This window comes from Mixophyes fleayi, chromosome 4 (assembly GCF_038048845.1).
Source record: "Mixophyes fleayi isolate aMixFle1 chromosome 4, aMixFle1.hap1, whole genome shotgun sequence".
NCBI lineage: Eukaryota > Metazoa > Chordata > Amphibia > Anura > Limnodynastidae > Mixophyes > Mixophyes fleayi.
In genome coordinates, this window is record NC_134405.1 from 148,474,674 (window position 1) to 148,494,999 (window position 20,326).

Consider the following 20,326-nt stretch of genomic DNA (forward strand, 5'->3'; position numbering starts at 1 on the left):
AATATATATTGGAGTATCAAAATTCAGTGAATACTTTTATTTTAAATTTAGTGTAAAATATAAATTAAAACAAAAAGCAGGACATAGAAGAAAAAAGATTTCTCTCAGACAGGATGCACTCTTAGGTTCCTTCAAACTTCATTACATTAAAATAAATTGCTTTATTAATTAAACATTTAAAATCATTGAGCAAAATATATTAAAACTATAAAGATATGTGAAAAGAAAATAGAAATATGTATTAAAAAAAAACTGTATTCTCAGATCTTTTATTTCCAGAATTCATTCATTTTGACTAAGAATTATCTAAATGCAGTCAGATAGTAACTGGAATTATTATTCCTTCTTTTTGAGAGTTGTTCCTATAGTATCAATTTCTACTTTAATGTAACACTATTTTGTTACAGTTCAAGAACAACTAACATAGGGATTTAATTAACATAATTCCTCAATTCCTTGAGGGGTTAATTTCTCATGAGGCTGTTTTAAATTTTAAAATGACAGCAGCCATATTTTAGGAATTTCTATCAGTGACTATGTATCCAGCTGAATGACACCTAGGCAGTGGAGTTGGGGAACAGAGGAAATAGTGGTGATTTTAACAGTGATAGAGAGGTCAAGAGGGGTGGAGACTCTTGATGGAGGGAAGGCAATAAGGGGGCAGACTGAGGGTGGAGAGGATAATAGAAATTATGGGGATGACTGTACTAAGCATTAGTTTAGTTAAATCATTTGCAGTACAGTTCCCACAGACCTCAGCTGTTAATACCATCTTCACAGCTGTTTCCGCAAGATTTAAGGCAAATAAATGCTTTGGTAGATAGTCCCCTAGGTAAGCAAATCACTATATAATATAAATTTATGTTACTTTTGAAAAAGAGTAGTCAGTGAGAAAAAAAATATTAAAGGAAAGAAGACTAGCACTGCTACTATAATTGAATATAATATTATTGATTAAAATTCTGCTCACACAATTTTAAGTAATATTGTGTGTGCATGTGTGCATGTGTGTTTGTTTGTGTGTGTCAGTGGCAGATCAAACCAATGTTGTTAAAGAAAGTTAATGTTGATTTAAATTAATTTAAATGCAAACATGTTAAACTGATGAAATAAATATTGTGTGGCAGACATATGAGTGTAAGAATCAACATAGAGAGAAGGTGCTCAGAGGGGTGCACACAAAACAAGCAAGTGCAAAACACTATCTAAAATAAATGTATGCTACTCTGAGTATAAAAAGTCAGGGGGCAAAAAACATGCTATTCAAGTCAAGCGGGTAAAATTATCAAGCTGCCACATTGAAATAGTGGAGATGTTGTCTACAGCAACCAATCAGATTCTAGTTATCATTTATTTAGTACATTCTATAAAATGACAGCTAGAATATGATACATTTACCCTAAGAAGTCTACTAGTTGAATTATTATTTTACTAAAATAGGGTAACAAATTGTGAAGTAATTAAAAAAGGTAGAAACTATGGTATTAGTGCAAATGCAAGCTGGATGTTTTTCTCACTAGACAAAATAAATAAATAAAGTCACTAGTGGTAATTTCTATGTAAATAGGCAATTCTTTTTCAACTTTTTAATTGAAACCAGGAAATTAATTGATTACGCAAACTGAATTGATCTGTGGACCCTGGATTTAATATAATGCGGAAAATAGAAGGGGAGGGAAGACAGGGTGAGTTACAGAGAGGAGAGGTGAGAGGGGAGGACTATGAAGATGAAGGAGGAGAGTGGGGAATGGGAGAACATGAAGGGAACAAATATCACAAGGATAAGAACACTGATACTCTTACAGAAGTTAGACTGTCCTAAATTGGAAAAGGAATGATGCTGAATTGTGTCCACGTCGACCATTGGAACATTGCAGAACAGCACCTCTAAACTCCCCGAAGCTAAGACAAAGTCCTGGGTATAGAGGACGGAGTCACATAATATCCTTAACCCTGTAAGTTATTAACCATGTCCCCTCATCTTATTTTGTAACTTTCTCACTACCTTGTAGTTCATTCCCCCCCCCCCCCCCCCTCCCAACCAGTACTTCATTTCCTACACTCCCTCTCCCTTGTAACTCATTACATACTGTCTGTCACCTTCCTGTAGTTTTTACCAGGTTCCATGAGACAAACATGCTGGTTCATTAGGAACCGCTGCAAGAATGCAACGCCCAAGGACCCATTATTTTGGTTAATTAAAAAAAAAGTAAATAATAAAATCTGGAATTTAAAATGTGGAATTGCATCTTTAATTTAACATAAAATGAAATGATGTCCCTAACACAGTTAACTCCTTATCTGCCCCAGCGCTCTTAAACTGCGCATTTCCGTACTATACAACATGTATACTATATTTATAATATGCCCACCCTCCTTCAAACTAATTACTTCCCAAAACCAAATACCCTAATCTCATACTACCTAGTACTCACCATTTATAACCCTTTTCATGAGTATTCAGTTATATAGCATACTGTAAAAGTTACCATGGTAACAAAACAGGTGGTGTACTAAAATCTGGATTCCTAAATACACTTTGCTTTTGTAGACATGGGGAGACAGAACAGAAGATTTTGGAGACTCTATGCGTAAACTGAATAACAAGCAGTAGCACTCATGTTACTCCTTGGGGTAAATGTATCAAGCTGAGAGTTTTCCGGTGGGTTTGAAAAACCAATCAGATTCTAGCTATCATTTATTTAGTACATTCTACAAATGATAGCTAGAATCTGATTGGTTGCTATAGGCAACATCTCCACTTTTCAAACCCGCCGGAAAACTCAGCTTAATACTCCCTTGTCTGTTATCCGCTTTAGGCAGCGAAATCTCCCCCTATGTCTTCATACCCCACTTACTACCCATTCCACCTGCTCAGCCCCTGCACATATATCTTTTCTACGGATCGGGACCTGACTCTCGAAGCATCACTGTAAACAGCCACTGATTTCTCTACTTAATTCTGAGTCTGAGCTGCAGGCAATATGTTTTGGTATTCAGTTCCACATCATTTGAGGGATTATTCGTAAATATACCTCTTTGCATCAACAATAAATCTGGGCAGCTGAGTATTACTCAGCTGCTAGCCGATACTGGCCCAGAGCATTAAAGGTTAACTTATTGCTCGCCGAGCCAGTCTCCACAGATGTGTGCATGCATGAGGTGGCTTTCCCAGATTTCAGTTCCAGTAATGTTTTAAAAAAAAAAAGAAAAAGGTTTAAAAAGAGATAAAATTATAATAATAATATATATTTTAACCTTAAAAATGTTTTGTTTAAAGAATAAAACATTTTTAATGGTTTTCATCTGTCATCCTGAGATGACAATAACAGAACGGGTATTATGGCAGGACAAGTGTAATAGGCTTCCCAATGAAAAGCAATTGGGAAGCAATCGCCAGAGAAAGCCAGCAAATCGTAAAGCCAGCTGGGTTTACCCTTTCAGGCATAGGGTGAAGTGAAAAGCCTAGTTGTTTTCGCCAGCAATAGGGCTTTTTTGCCCATTGATAAATCAACCTCTTGGTCAGAAATTAAGCCATAGTTAGTACTTAACAGCATTACATGAATATTTAAAGTTCATTGTCCTATTCATGAGAAAGTACACATTCTTTACCTCAAGCACCTTATTTTTACCTAGGGTCTCTGTACTATGTGCCTTTGTCTCCCACTACTCTACCTTACTTTCCCTTTAACCTCTTTTGCGCTACAGTAGACAGGTTGTTATATATACTCTACTGCTTTCCACAGACACATTATTTTTTTTTATATCAGGTTATGCTATTAACTTACCGAGGCATTGTTCATTCAATTCCTCTGTCTGCCATTTAATAGTTCCTGAAGAATTAACACAATTATAGTAGACAGAGGCGGAAAAATGACTAAAGTATCCAGCATCACAATTGTATGTCACTTTAGTGTTAATCTTAAACTTTTCAGCAGTGAGATCACCGGTGCTAAATTTTTGGGGATAGTCACATGTTCCTGTTGAAAAAAAAATAGAGAGAACAATAATTAAACATTAGTTGTGCACTGTGTTTTAATTATTTGCTGCATCATGTTTTTGTAAATAAAAGTTGTAAAAATATTGATATGATATTTGCTTTTATAAAAAAGGATACACAATTCAGTTGGAATAATGTAAAGGTTAATCAAAATATATCATTTTGCTTGACATCTTAATAACATTTTCTAATTTTATGACAGTTTCATGTCCTTGTTGCCTTGTTTTTCTCTGAATAACAAATCAATTCATTGATGACATCATGTACTAGGTGTTGTTGATTAAGATATGTAGGAAGAGGGTGAGTTCCTGAAGGATATTTCTTTCCTTCATTTATGGCTAAATATATATTTAAATACAATTGACAGTTGGACATGGCCTCATGCAATCTCTCCCCTAGCATCAGATGACCACCTCCACCACTGCCCCCTACTGAATTATAAGATACTACCTTTACCCCCGATGTAACATCACCCATTGCTTCACCAAGACCACACTCAAAGTTACCTACCCTCCAGATATAATTGTAACTCAATGTGTATGCCATCCTCTGGTTATAGTATAGTATTTACATTATGATTTTGTGTTTTATTGCCATTTTAGGATATGATTTTACACATGAACTGATTTATTTTAATATATTATAAGAGCAGGCACAGAAACTTAAGACAAGTCAGTGCATATTTCTGGAATTATCTGGACATGTTAAGATTTGATTACAAAATAAAAGTTTGTGCGCATGCTAAATCATTTAATTTAATAAAGACTTTTGCAGTACATCAGTCTTGTCCCTCTCAGCCAACAGGGACAAAATTATAGTCTCTCTCAGCTAGACCTCAACCTATCTCGATTAATGGACATCAAGAATTTGAGGACGAGAAGATCCTTGACTCAAAGAAAGTTCAGGGTCAGGTTCATTACCTTGTCCATTGGAAGGGTTATGGCCCTGAAGAACGTTCCTGGGTGCCACAAAGAAATTTACATTCAGATAAATTACTTGCTGATTTCTTTAAAAAATTTCCTGGAAAGCCTGGATGTCGGGGTTCCTTGACCCCTCCTCAAGGGGGGGTACTGTAACGAGCCGCGGTGGTACGCGGCATCCTGGTGTGAGGTAGCAGCCAAGTACGTGCATTAGTTACAATGCACTGTTATCTTTGTGGCATAGAGTAGGATGGTGTAGGGATATCCTCCAACTCCAGGGGGAGTTCTCGCATGATTCTAATCTGTCATTTATATTTTCATACATGTTCCTGGTTTGTAATATGACCTATGCTAGTTCTAAGCTAGTAATGAATTAGCAGCCTCCTGAGGCTGATTGTCAGCCCTGTCATCCTCCTTTATGATTTGTCCATCAAAGTATTTAAGGCAGTGAGTACTGGGCCTCACTGCCGGTTATAGTCCCTGCTTGCTAGCATACTTCTCCTGCTGTTGTTGTACTTGCTGTCTTCTGTGTTACCGTTGCTGACCCCTGGCCTGGATTTTGACATTGCTGATTTGCCTGTAACCCTGACCCCTTGCTTGGATATTGACGCTGCTGATCCGCCTGTGACCCTGACCCCTGGCTTGAATACTGACTTCGCTGATTTGCTCGTGACCCTGAAACCTTTGCCTGGATACCTGATTCCTCCTCTTTGTAATACCTGTGCTACGATATCAGGTTATCAGCTCCTACTACTAGAGAACAAGACCTGGGGGCATCCGAGTACCTGTGAGCATGTCTAGCTCTACGGGAAAGGCGGCTGCTATAGGCGAAGACCTCTGAAGCGGTTCTAGGAGTTCATACATGGGGCGTGAGCCGCAACATAACGTTGTTAAAACTTTGATGTGGGATTCACAGACACAGTACCAATGAATTAATCAATCACTTCATTCTGCCACTTCTAAAGTTCCACTTTTTCCACTACCACAACTGTAGGTAATGATCTGTGTGCTGGAGAGATGTGGCATTTCCTTGTAGTACAGATCTCTTCCTGCTAGGTAAATATGTTAATAAATATACTGGCTATACTCTACATGCAGTACAATCCGCGAGTTCAGATTTCTAGAGGAAACATACCGGAAAACACCGTGCAATTAATGTATAACAACATCTTTGCCTGTTTATGAGAGTGACAGCAAAATTCTTATAGTATAATATGTGAAAATTTGTTAGTAGAGAAAAAGAGGTGAGGTGTGCATCAGTGGAGTGAGGGCTCTAATGGCACAGCAGTATGACCAGCCCACAAAATAAAATAAAATAGTTATGGGCTACTGGTATAAATGTAAGTACACAAAGGTGTCATGAGAAAGATGTAGGAACAAAATTAATATGTTTTATATTATAATATATAGTTAAAAAGTGTCCAAGATTAATTTGAATCTATCAAAATCCCTAAAGCTTATGGTCACCTAGTATGCACCAAGGCTACACCATACACTCTAATATACAAACCCAGATTTAAATGTATGATCTGTTAAATAACAAGTACAATTATACCAAATCTTTCCCATGGCGTGTCAGTACAGATCAAAGCTCTACAGCACATTTCACATTCAAATTTTAAAGTTTCCATTAATATAAATGATGCTGCATAAGTGGTCTTTTATACTTTAAACTATACAATCTCTACAATCTCATCTAGGTGAAGATCATTCTTTGTGAAAACAATTTCAGTAAATTAGAAACCTGTGGCTTCAGAAGCAACTTTGAAACAGTAAACCACAATCTAACCACTGGAAGACATAGAAGATTGCTGGTTTGTTAGACAGAATAACATACATCTGGTACCATCACTTTCTCTTAAAGGCACTCTGACCTCAAAATGTTTATGTGCTTAATTGTGCCTAATAGAGGAGTAAGCATAATTTAGAAATAGATTTATGATATGATTATTAATGTAAAAAATATGGTTACCTCTCATTTACATGTGTGCATTAGCTGGCAGCATATTTTTTAGTAGTGGAAGTCTTTTATGAAGCCCAAATCTCCCACTGCACAGCATAAAAGCAGCTTTAGATCACTGATCAAATTGCAAGAGGGTGTCTAGATTTCTGCCCAGACACATGGGTTTTTGGAGCAAAATGACATTTGTGGGAGCGCAGAAGTTTGCACAGGCAGAGAAGAGGAGCTGGGCAGAGTGAGGGCTGTTGTTAATTGGATGTAAAATGCAGGAGGCAGGAGCCTTATGAGTTCAGTACCTGTCAGGGAGTGCTGGATCTTGTAGTGCCTGCATTTTGGAGGCTTTGGGATATCTCCTGGTAAGCTTGCACTCAATTTAAAAACACATAAATGTATGACACAATGTGGGTACTCTCACAGGTAAGGGCTAGGACCATCTGATTAGTAGAAGTGGAAATATAATGATGCAAAAATGAAAGTGACAGAGGCTGGTGCTAATGTAATGAAACATGCAGCCTAGGTACATTCAGGAAAACCACCAAATTCCTGTCAAATACAGTATGTAGAGAAAAGAGTGTATATTCAGCGCTAATTCTCCCCAATGGCAGTAGAATCAATGTACTGCCTCAGACCATGTATGATGAGATCTTTCTTATCATGTGACACTAGGAGTAAACTCAAGGGTAAAAAAGTCTTAACATGTATATCTAAACACATGAAGAAAATACAAGTCCAAAAGGGGGAAAGTGGACCCTCCTTCCCGGGTGCAGGAAAGTATAAAACCTCTTCTCAAGTATATCTTTCATACAAAGTGAGAAACCCCTTAGGAAAACTGCTTACAAGATCACTGAAGATATGTGGCACATCAAACAACAGAGCTGGATAATGTCGATGACTTTCTTATTCTCCAAATGCTCCGTCATTCACAACAAGCATATGCAATTCCGTTTTAATGTTAAAATACACAAAACACAAGGGAAAATGGGAGGACATAAGTCCTATGCACTCATACCAGAGAGTCTCTGTGATAGCACGTATATCGAAGGGTATAGATAGTAGTCCCGGGTAGAAACACCTCCCGTTGCTGTGGACAGACTGGTCCGAGAGAGCAAACAAAGATGCCCGCTAATCCAAAACGTTTCGATTCCTGACTGGTCTCTTTTATATCCTGTTGAATCTTTCTCCCTATATTTCCTTCCATCCTTCTATAATCTTCCATATCACTGAATGGAGCTATAACCATTTGTATGGTATTAATTTCCTCTTCTAAAGAGGTTAATTCTTTCCTCCTTTCTTTAAAAATCAAATTAATTAAAGAAAAAGAGCAGGAGTTCAGAATGGACACTATTGTATACCGTTATCAGACATAAGTTGGGGATTCAAGCAGTCAAACACCACCTCAATATCACCGAAATGTCGGATGATTTTAAAGATTTCATGATTGAGGCCATTCTTTTAAATTTGACTAACAATTATTTTGAATTTTAAGATGGCTATTACTTGCAATGAATAGGGACTGCTATGGGTATAAGGTTCGCCCTGAGCTATGCCAATCTATTCATGGCCCAAATGAGTTCAGAGCGAGCCTGGTATCATGGTGTCGTTTTATAGATGATGTTTTCTTTGTGTGGGAGGGTACGGAGGTAGAGTTAGTTAAGTTATGCAATTATCTCAACTCCAATACATCTAATATTGTATTATCTTTTGACCACAGCTGTAGTTCTGACAATTTTTTGTATATTACGGTGTACATTGAGAATAACACCATACACACCAAAACATTCAGGAAACCGACAGACAAAGCGAGCTATGTACACTTTAATAGTCATCATCATATCAATTGGCTCTCGAATATACCTTTGAACCAAATGAAATACCTTAAAAGAAACTATACTGAGAAACAAATATTGACCGATCAGTTGAGTCATATGAAAGACACCTTCATTAGGAGAGGGTACAGTAAAGCACTACTAGAGAAAACAGAGCAAGAACTGAAGAAAACAAAAAGATCAGACCTCACCACTCAGGGTAAAAGGATAGAATCAGTGCACTTAGGAAAACACGAATGGTCACTTTTGTCGCAATATAATGTGGCCCATAAGAAAGTAGATTATATCTTCCGAAAATATTGGAACAACTTAAAAAAAGACACGGTCCTCGGGACTGTTCTTCCGAGTAAACCATCCTTTATATATAGGAGAGGGCCTAACATTAAGGACCAGATAGTGAGGAGTGTCACTTTTGATACAGCTAAATCATCTATAAAAGAGTACTGGTTTCTATAGATGTGGCATGTGCATGACGTGCAGGAATACTGCTTCTGAGTTTAGCAAATTTGATACATTTACTGTTAAAAATCAATCATACATCACTAAAAAATGTATTACTTGCCACATGATGAATATTGTATATGCTATTGCATGTACCTGTAACAAATAGTATGTTGGTAGAACCACTCGACCTCTAAAAGTTAGGATGAGGGAACACATCTGTAATATGCAGCAGCAGTAGTAGCAAGAGTCCATGGGGCACAATACCTGTGGCTATAATGCAGTATGAGAGGGCTGGTTCCCATCTGCTCCAGAGGAGAGTAGACAAATATTTAAAGTCTGTAGAATCAGGGCCTGATTAAGGGATCAGACAACCCCAGGCTAATACGCTTATATTGCCCACTCGCCTCCCACACCTGGCTAATACACGGCAGGTAAACTTGTCCTTAATTAAAACTCCTTCAACCCTCCCCCCCAGCAATGTTTATATTCTTGTGTTTTTGACACTCAGCTACACTTGGCTTTTTAAAAGGGTCATGGCAATCTTTGTCAATCATTTTGGTGTGTTTCTCCTACTCGCTTATCCTCAAGTGCCCACCAAAAGATGACTCATTGCCATTAGCCTGCACCATGTGAATATGTCAAAATTAAAACCTTACAGCATTTTTCTTTAATTTTTTAATTTTACTTTTGTCTCATATTTTAAAATGCACTTCACTTCTCCGTCGCAGTTTTGCACCCCCAAAACCGCTGCGCCCCAGGCTGCAGCCTAGCCACGCTATTGGATAATCAGGCCATTTGCAAAATGAAGCTGTTGCTCTTGAGGAGCATAGCCTGTTAGTACCGCAAATGCAGATAATGCAACTGCACAATGTAATCCCTCAGAAGTAAATGCACATGGTGTGTACCTTCATTCTGAACCTGAGACTCTAGACTTTCATATAAATTTCCTGGGACCACAGGCACAAGGCACACGAGGTGAACCAACATTAAATCCATCTCCTGGAAGCTCTTCTTCAGCAAACAAGGCTGTTTTTACCAACACATATTATTGTGATTCTTTTATTTATATACCATTGTCATGTTACTCTGCACGTTTTGATCATTCATATCAGTCCCTCCCCCATTGTAACTTACAGTCTAACTTTACTAACACACTAGTCAGAGGCCACGCAACCACAGGGAGAACACGCTAATACTGCTCTGGTCACAATCGAACCCTTGTACTGAGCAGATCTTATGTATCAGCATAATTACTGTAACAAATGTACATTTGTGCTTGTATGTATAGATATATGTATTTATATATATATATATATATATATATATATATATATATATATATATATATACATACAAACAAACATATACAGATAGATAGATAGATAGATAGATAGATAGATAGATAGATAGATAGATAGATAGATAGATAAGTAGATAGATATTGTGGCAAAAAGGGTAGTTTGCCACTGACTGTTGAGGGGTGGACTAACAATTTGTCTGGGAGTCTGACAGGGTTAACTCTCCACACTTTTCTACACACAGAACACAGCATCACAGATGGAGCACATGATTTCTAGTTTAGGTAGTTGGCTGCTGGGGAAGAAACATAAATAACTGGGTTTGTGCTGTGGGCTTGGCGACCGACGCTGAAATAGTTGGCTGGACACTAGTGAAGTGACTGAGTGTTTAGATAAAAGCAGGGTTGCGGGAAATTGTAAATAGTTTTGTTTGTTTGATTGCTGGAACTACGAGGCACCTGCAAATAATACGGCTTTCTCGGGGCACATGCATCTTTTACCGGTCTGCATCTGTTTGCAATTGCGAGAACACAGTTTTACTGTATTTGACTTACGTTAGAACATCCCCTGTCCCACCTATACAGACGCAAACAGGCTTAAATGGCAGAATGACAGAAATCTGCATGTGTGTGCCCACTTTTCTGGACATGTGCAGAGAAATTTATGCAAGGTACACTATGCAAAGGGGTGTAGCACTCACTCTTTGCCCCATAATCTTTATTAATAAAGTATGTGCTTTATCTACTATGGAAAATAACTGGAGTTTACGTATAAATCCATCTTATTTATATGAGCTATTAGTAATAATATCTAAATGCAGTCAGTCATATTTACTGCCAAAATGTATTATATAAACCCATGTAACGTAACAGTACAATAATTATTACTTTCATTTTTTTGATAATGACAGATACAGATATGTAAAGGACTTATATCATTTACACATGTGAAGCAAATATATCGTTGGTCTAGAGGTTCTAGACCCTCTGTACAGCGCTGCAGACCTCATGTGGCACCCTATAAAGGTTAATAATAATGATAAAGGTTTTTAAATCACAAACTCCCTCATATATACCAAATTCCAGGGGGTAAATTTATCAAGCTGCAGGTTTGAAAAAGTGGAGATGTTGCCTATGGCAACCAATTAGCTTAAACACTGAGGCAAAGGGGGAACTAAGATGCCTTTAGGGCAAAACATTGTGCATTCTTTTTCATACAAATGTATGAAAAAGACAAACGTGTTTCTAAATGTAGAAGCTGAATATGAATTGAAATCTAATCTGATATTATTGAGTTAGAAAAATAGAAACTTTTATATGTACCTGTTATTATGACACAATCATGGGTTAAAATATAAAAGATTAATTACTGTAACTCACTATCGGTAGGTACCAAATTAATTTATCTTTGCTTGCATATCAACTGAACATTTGCCATAGCCAGGCCCCTACTGTTAATTATGTCTTGTTTTATATCAGGAGGGCTCTAGCTAGTGGATTCTTCAACACAGTTATCATCTCCCATGTCAGATAGAAATGTATGACTGTCCATAATGAATTCAAAGTACATGGTCAGATAAGTCATTGCAAATGTCCACATCAACGCAATTTCTTATATCATTATCATTTGAGCATATATTACCATATTTCTGAGTTATCATGTAACATAGGAAATGTCACTTTTGTTTTTCTATTTCTGTATTTCTCATTTTTATTTTTAAAAAAACTATTTAGAATAATATTACTCTGTGTCATTTTTTTTATCTTAAGCATTGTGCCTAATTTACCATATTAAATGCCATTTAATAATGTTCTGCCTTAGTGTTCTTAACAAATGTATGTGCTAATTAAACTTAGTTATATATGGTGATACATATATCTGAAATACAGGGTGTTATTTGGTTAATGATGACTCTTGTTGATTTAAAGTTAATTGTAGTGGGATAAAAGTTGTGATGGTATTTTGAGATAAGGGGAGTAACCTAAGACTTCCTCAAAGTGGGATCTTTGAAATGAGAAGTTTTTTGGATTAATAGTAAATTTGTGCTATATAAAGGGGATTTTAATCATTGCTAGACCAAGAGAGTTTGATTTGATTAACCTCTTGTCTCACACACACACACACACACACACACACACACACACACACACACACATACACACACATCTCAAGCAGACTCAGGTGAGTGCAGTTTGTGATAGATCTCTTTTGTACTGCAGATGTAAGAACAGTCAATTGTCTTCTGTGATAAACAGTTTTTTGGATATTCAGGAAATCATCCTCTTCCTAACTTTGGTGGTTTGTGATTTTGGTAAGGAAAATGAAAAGATGCCTCATTACCACTATCCAGTCTCATTGGACATGTAGGGCCAGAATTTTATTTTCTACACCAGCAGCTTTAACCCTTTCATGACAAATTAATAAGTTACATAATTTAGCTAGTGGTATGTCAGTTTAAATTAACGCAATAAAAGATTTTCCAATGCGATCGCTTGTGGTTCCAAAGCACGAGGATGTTTATTTGCCAAATAGATTAAAATACTGAAAGTATCGTCTTCATATGCTTGCGCGGTCGGTATTGACATCAAGTTTCTAAAAGAACGCTCTGGTTTCCAAAGTCAAAAGTGAACAATTTATACAGTTTACACTGAAGAGAACCTGTGACATCACATATATAAACAGATTCAATATTAAGGTCAACATCTTCTCATGAAGCATGTGAGAACATACTCTGCATTCAGTTTGGTTTAAGACCTTGCCCACCAATGAATTATAATCTTCTAATGGATGTCCATCCAGGCTCAAATTACTGTCTTCGATTATGGGGTCACAGTACGTACAAATACAATATTTCTCAGACAATAGCCCCTCACTTTGTTTCTGAACTCCAAGGCTAGTAAATCTTTTCTTTACACCTTAATTGAATAAAGTGTTAGGCTGAGGTAAATGTGTTAACAATTCCTCCTCCATCTCCACAACATTAGTACCATTCCCCAAACCAATCTCCATCATCTGGTCACCACAGCAAAATTGGTCATCTCGAAAAAAATAAGAATGGAAAAACCAATAAATGCTAGGAGAGGGGACTTTGCGGGATCCCTGGCTCAGATATTATTCACTGCTATTTTAAGTCTCACAGAACAGGTTTAGGAGTGATGGGGTTGTAGGGTCAGCCTCTGCCTTGTCTCGGACCTTCTCCAGATTGCTGACTTTTCTGCAGTGAGTGGAATGGATCCAAATGTCTCTTTCTGCTACTTTCAAGGATGTGGTGCTCGTCACCACACTTGGTACAGGCCTTCCCACCTGTCTACTACGTGAGCACAGAAATTGCGGAGCATAACATATTACCCACGTTCTATAGCATGGCAGTTAGTGCCTGCATATCAGAAGACAGTATTTTGAGACTTCATGTCGCAGTCTTAAGTGCTTGCTCATCTTTATAATATATTGAACAGTCCCTTCATTGTTTCTCTTTAAATCATTTTGGGGATCCACCATCAAGTGAGGATGTCTGCCAAAAAGTCTGCCTGCAGCTCTCTTAGTAGCCTCATCTGCTCATCTGTTACCAAGTGAAATGGGGTCCCTGTCAGATGTGTGCGCTTTACACTTGATAATGGCTACTTCCTTAAATAATTGTATAGCTCTCAGTAGTCCAATTCTGTGATGCCAGTGTACTACTTGTGTGCCTGCAGCTGTCATAAAATTCCTAAGACACCATAGAGCCCCAAAGTCATGTATTACGCCAAAGGCGTACCTAGAGTTGGTGTACATGTTATAGCTGACTTCTGCCAACTCACAAGCCCTTCTCAATGCCACAAGTTCAGCTACTTGTGCTGAGTGAAGTGGGTCAAGGGGTTCAGCTTCTATAATAATTTTATCATCTACAACAGCATAACCAGTACATAATTCTACAGGGGTGTCATGTATGTCAGGTCTTGCAGTAAAGGTCTGATTTAGATATTCCATGTAATCATGTGTATCTATTTTCCTGCCAAATCCACCTTCAGCTAGAGACACATCTTCCTGCACCCTTTGTACATCTCAAAGCACATATGGTAAATATGTGACTGAATTTAGCTATTACACCTCTTAATTGTGATGTTTGCAGATATAATTAGCACCAACTCCCATTTCATAAATCTTGCTGAGGAGACATGCCAAGTTTGGGCAGAATTTAATAGGGCAGATACCGCATGTGCTGCATAGACAGTCAAATCATGTTCCAGTACTACATCCACGCTCTTACTTACCAAGAGCAGTTGCTGCTACACTTTATAGACATGTAGGGAGAGATCTTGCCACAGTGTCCAATTGTGCACTGTAGTATGCTACTGGTTGGCATGTGTCACCATGTTTTTCTGTCAAGACTTCTGCACCTCAACCAGCAGCTTCAGCACAGTAGAACTCAAAAGGTTTTTCATAGTCAGGTGTTCCCAGAGCAGGTGCTTTGGTCAGACTCTTTGAGTTTGCGGAATGCTTGCTCTGACTCCTCAGTGTGTGAGACATGCTCAGGTTTAGAGGATGAACCTAATACCTGTAATGGTAAAGCCAACATAGAAAAACCTGGTATCCAGTTTTGGCAATACCCACACGTTCCTAAGAAAGAACAAAGCTGTTGCTGGTTTTGCTGCAGTGCCATGTCTTGTATAGCCTTAATTCTGTCTGCTATCAAATATCTTAGCCCATGGGTGAGACAGTGTCACAAGTATATGACCATTGTCTGGCATGATTGTAATTTATCCTTTGAAACCTTATGTTCTGTTTGTGAGAAATGAAACAACAACTGTTTAGTATCAGACATGGAGGACATAAACAAATCAGAGCACAGCAATGAATCATCTACATATTGAATTAGAACAGACCCATTGCTTGGTTGAAAAGATTGCACACAGTCATGCAAGGCTTAAGATAGTGGAGCATTTAGTAAACGCTTGGAGTAATCTGGTCCATGTATATTACACCCCTTTATATGAAGCAAAGAGTTACTGACAGTCAGGATGGAGAGGGACCGAAAAGGTGACAGAGCAAAGATCTATAACAGTGAAATGACTTGCAGAAGTAGAAATTTGCATCAGAATGACAGCTGGATTGAGCACTATGGGGAATTGGCTCTCAACTACTTTATTAATTCCCCTTAAATCCTGTATTAATCTATAGCCCCTCCCACCACTCTTTTCACAGGGATGATGGGACTATTAGCTGAGCTGGATGTGCAAATTAAAATCCCTTGTTGCAACAGCCTTTCAATAACAGTTTAAACCCCTAATTCCACTTCTGGTTTTAATGGGTATTGTGGTATTTTTAGAGCTTGTCTGACACTTTTTAAATGAATTGTAACTGGAGCTATATTAGCCATCAATCCAGTGTCCTGTTTATCTTTAGTCCATCAGCAACCTGGTATCTGTGACTGGTGGTAGTCATTAGTGCGATGAAGACATTCCAGACAACAGTTACTGCGACAGAAGAATGCTGATTGCTGTAATTCCGACATGTAGGAAATACAGACTCGGTGAAAAAATGACAGAGAACAATTCCGGCAACCCTGCTCTCAATGGCGACAGGAGAACACGTCGGCATTCACATTGACGTCCCTTCAAATTGCGACAGTTACTTTGCTAATATTAATGGGGCAATGCGATGGCCTGCTTTCATAAAATATGGAGGATAAATGGTTTTTTGAACTATAACTCTCCGAACATTATTTACTGCCTGACCTGCCCATGTGGTTTACACTATGTGAACATGATAAGCAGACCGCTAAAAAGAAGGATTTTGGAACATGTGGGGAACATCAAACATGCTAGAAGGGATGCAGATAATTTTAAACCACTGACTACAATGGCCAGGAGCTTTTTGAAGTGCCATGAGGCAAACCCACATGGTCTCCAAGCCTTTGCCGTGAAAAAAATTAAATTGGGTCTAAGAGGGGGAGACGTTAATCAGGAACTTTTGAAAAGGATTTTTCTTAAGGATAGTTTGGCACCTTGAGGCCTCAGTGACTACAATAATTTTATTATTTATTTGTGATTAGTAATACTGTCTTACTAATGTTCAGGCATAGGGATCAAATTTCTCATAACAGGACCATAGTGCATTAGATTTCTAGAGTTACACATAATCCCGGCACCTTGGTTTTTTTACACTCTGTTTTGAAAGATGATTAACATTTTAGCTGTCATCATATTGGGTATTATGTTCTATTACCCCTGTAGACAATATAAGGCACATATCCCCACTGTATAAATAAATATATGTATTTATTTTCTTCACCAATCCCCTCTTAGTGGGACTTCCAATTAATCTTTAACTAGCACTAGAATTATTTAATGCTTTAGGGCCACTATACTTGGTGGTGGATTCTTAAATGGTTTCTTTTGAACACTGCCTTCCCCTCGGGCAGAAAACATTCATCCATTGAATATACTTTCATCTTATCTATACTGCACTTTTTCTTTTTGGGATTTTTATGGGGTGGATTTACATCGGATCTGATGATTGGAGGATGCTCTACACCAGGGGTCCTCAACCTTTTTAAACAGGGGGCCAGTTCACTGTCCCTCAGACCGTTGGAGGGCCGGACTATAGTAAAAACAAAAACTATGATCCAGCGCTTCGGCCGGCCAGCCAATCGGCGGCGGCGGCCGCCCCCTCTCCCTCTTCCACCAATGACTGTCCTTCTCATGTAAAAAAAATGACAGACAGGCAGCGGCGGCATAAACACCCGGTGGCAGAGCTGGATTAAGGCTTCGGGGGGCCCGGGGCACTTAAGACAGGGGGGCTCCTAAGATCTAAAATTAAGGGCATAGTGATACATCCTGCATTACATCACCTACAGCCCACAGTATGACACTTACAGCTCTCCCAGAGGGCTCGCTTAGATTGTCTGCATAAGAAAAATCATTGTTTCCACAAACTAAAATACTGTACATTAAAACAATCATCACAACACCACATTAAAATGGGTATTGACACCACACATTAAAACTAGCAATGATATCACACATTCAAAATACCATTGATAACGTGCACTAAAACTAGCAATGATACCGCACTTTAAAAATAAAATTTATAATGCACATTAAAACTAGCAATGATATCGCAAATTAAAATACCATTGATAATGCATTATTGGGCATGGCCAGGCCACCCTCCTACAGACAAAAAAACTGCATTGTTGTGTACACCATTGAACGGTCACCAAAAATTGGGATTATCCCACTAGAATCACAACATTTCACAGACTTTGCTGCTCTCTCCTACCTGTTCTTCTCACTTTCACCACCTGTGCTGCAGGTTTCTTTAGTTGCAGCTTGTCTGGGTCCTGGAATGTTAGGGGCCCTATTTGGAAAAAAAATGGGTACATTTAGAAAATTAGCCACCCCCGGCATTAAATCAGTACCACCCATGATTAATAATTAGGCCTTCTTCCAGCCCCAACCTTAAAATAATAGTATTCACATTTAATAAATAAACCTATTTCCCTCCCAACAAACAGCCCCAGCAATAAATTAATAGTATTTACATTTCAGAAATATACCTATTCCCCGCAACCGTCACTGCCATTAAATAATTCATAGGCACATTTAATAAAGGGACCTCATTCTCCCCAAACCACCCCATCTTAAATTAATTAATTGTCCCCACTATTGTGTCTCTCTCCCCCCCTTTTTCCTCCATACTGTGTCTCTCTCCCCCCCTTTTTCCTCCATACTGTGCCTCTCTTCTTCCCCTTTTTCCTCCATACTGTGCCTCTCTTCTCCCCCTTTTTCCTCCATACTGTGCCTTTCTTCTCCCCCTTTTTCCTCCATACTGTGCCTCTCTTCTACCCCTTTTTCCTCCATACTGTGCCTCTCTTCTACCCCTTTTTCCTCCATACTGTGCCTCTTCTACCCCCTTTTCCTCCATACTGTGCCTCTTCTACCCCTTTTTCCTCCATACTGTGCCTCTTCTACCCCTTTTCCTCCATACTGTGCCTCTTCTACCCCTTTTCCTCCATAATGTGCCTCTTCTCCCCCTTTTTCCTCCATACTGTGCCTCTCTTCTACCCCTTTTTCCTCCATACTGTGCCTCTTCTACCCCCTTTTCCTCCATACTGTGCCTCTTCTACCCCTTTTTCCTCCATACTGTGCCTCTTCTACCCCTTTTCCTCCATACTGTGCCTCTTCTACCACCTTTTCCTCCATTCTGTGCCTCTTCTACCCCTTTTTCCTCCATACTGTGCCTCTTCTACCCCTTTTCCTCCATACTGTGCCTCTTCTACCCCTTTTCCTCCATACTGTGCCTCTTCTCCCCCTTTTTCCTCCATACTGTGCCTCTCTTCTCCCCCTTTTTCCTCCATACTGTGCCTCTCTTCTCCCCCTTTTTCCTCCATACTGTGCCTCCCTTCTACCCCTTTTTCCTCCATACTGTGCCTCTCTTCTACCCCTTTTTCCTCCATACTGTGCCTCTTCTACTCCTTTTTCCTCCATACTGTGCCTCTCTTCCCCCCTTTTTCCTCCATACTGTGCCTTTTCTACCCCTTTTCCTCCATACTGTGCCTCTTCTACCCCTTTTCCTCCATACTGTGCCTCTTCTACCCCTTTTCCTTCATACTGTGCCTCTTCTACCCCTTTTTCCTCCATACTGTGCCTCTTCTACCCCTTTTTCCTCCATACTGTGCCTCTTCTACCCCTTTTTCCTCCATACTGTGCCTCTTCTACCCCTTTTTCCTCCATACTGTGCCTCTTCTACCCCTTTTCCTCCATACTGTGCCTCTTCTACCCCCTTTTCCTCCATTCTGTGCCTCTTCTACCCCTTTTTCCTCCATACTGTGCCTCTTCTACCCCTTTTCCTCCATACTGTGCCTCTTCTACCCCTTTTCCTCCATACTGTGCCTCTTCTCCCCCTTTTTCCTCCATACTGTGCCTCTCTTCTCCCCCTTTTTCCTCCATACTGTGCCTCTCTTCTCCCCCTTTTTCCTCCATACTGTGCCTCCCTTCTACCCCTTTTTCCTCCATACTGTGCCTCTCTTCTACCCCTTTTTCTTTCATACTGTGCCTCTTCTACTCCTTTTTCCTCCATACTGTGCCTCTCTTCCCCCCTTTTTCCTCCATACTGTGCCTCTTCTACCCCTTTTCCTCCATACTGTGCCTCTTCTACCCCCTTTTCCTCCATTCTGTGCCTCTTCTACCCCTTTTTCCGCCATACTGTGCCTCTTCTACCCCTTTTCCTCCATACTGTGCCTCTTCTACCCCTTTTCCTCCATACTGTGCCTCTTCTACCCCTTTTCCTCCATACTGTGCCTCTTCTCCCCCTTTTTCCTCCATACTGTGCCTCTCTTCTCCCCCTTTTTCCTCCATACTGTGCCTCTCTTCTCCCCCTTTTTCCTCCATACTGTGCCTCCCTTCTACCCCTTTTTCCTCCATACTGTGCCTCTCTTCTACCCCTTTTTCCTCCATACTGTGCCTCTTCTACTCCTTTTTCCTCCATACTGTGCCTCTCTTCCCCCCTTTTTCCTCCATACTGTGCCTCTTCTACCCCTTTTCCTCCATACTGTGCCTCTTCTACCCCTTTTCCTTCATACTGTGCCTCTTCTACCCCTTTTCCTCCATACTGTGCCTTTTTGCGTTATTCCCTTTTTTTTTTAAACTTACCTTTCTATTAGCTTTTCTTTTCTTCTCCTCTCTTCTGTCTTCTCTCTTCTTGCTTCCTCTCTGCGCTGCTCCTCACTGAATGACAGGCGTGACTTGATGACGTCATGCCTGTCATTCAGTATCAACAGTGCAGAGAGGAAGGAGGAGGAGGGACGCCAGCGCCGCGGTGAGGTGAGTAGTGTATCTTTTTTTTTTTTTTTTTACTACTCGGCTCCCCCCACCAACAAAGGGAGCCCCGAAACCCCC

General features: G+C 39.4%; 1 protein-coding gene across 2 annotated transcripts in view; it reads right to left on the reverse strand.

Moving 5' to 3' along the window:
* The window catches only part of LOC142149990 (uncharacterized), an 81,321-nt gene that overhangs the window by 37,860 nt on the left and 23,135 nt on the right, over positions 1-20,326 (reverse strand). For both annotated transcript variants that reach the window (XM_075205264.1, XM_075205263.1), the window contains exon 2: positions 3,789-3,980. In XM_075205264.1, coding sequence (XP_075061365.1) covers positions 3,789-3,980 — 192 coding nt within the window. The remainder of the gene's footprint in view (positions 1-3,788; positions 3,981-20,326) is intronic.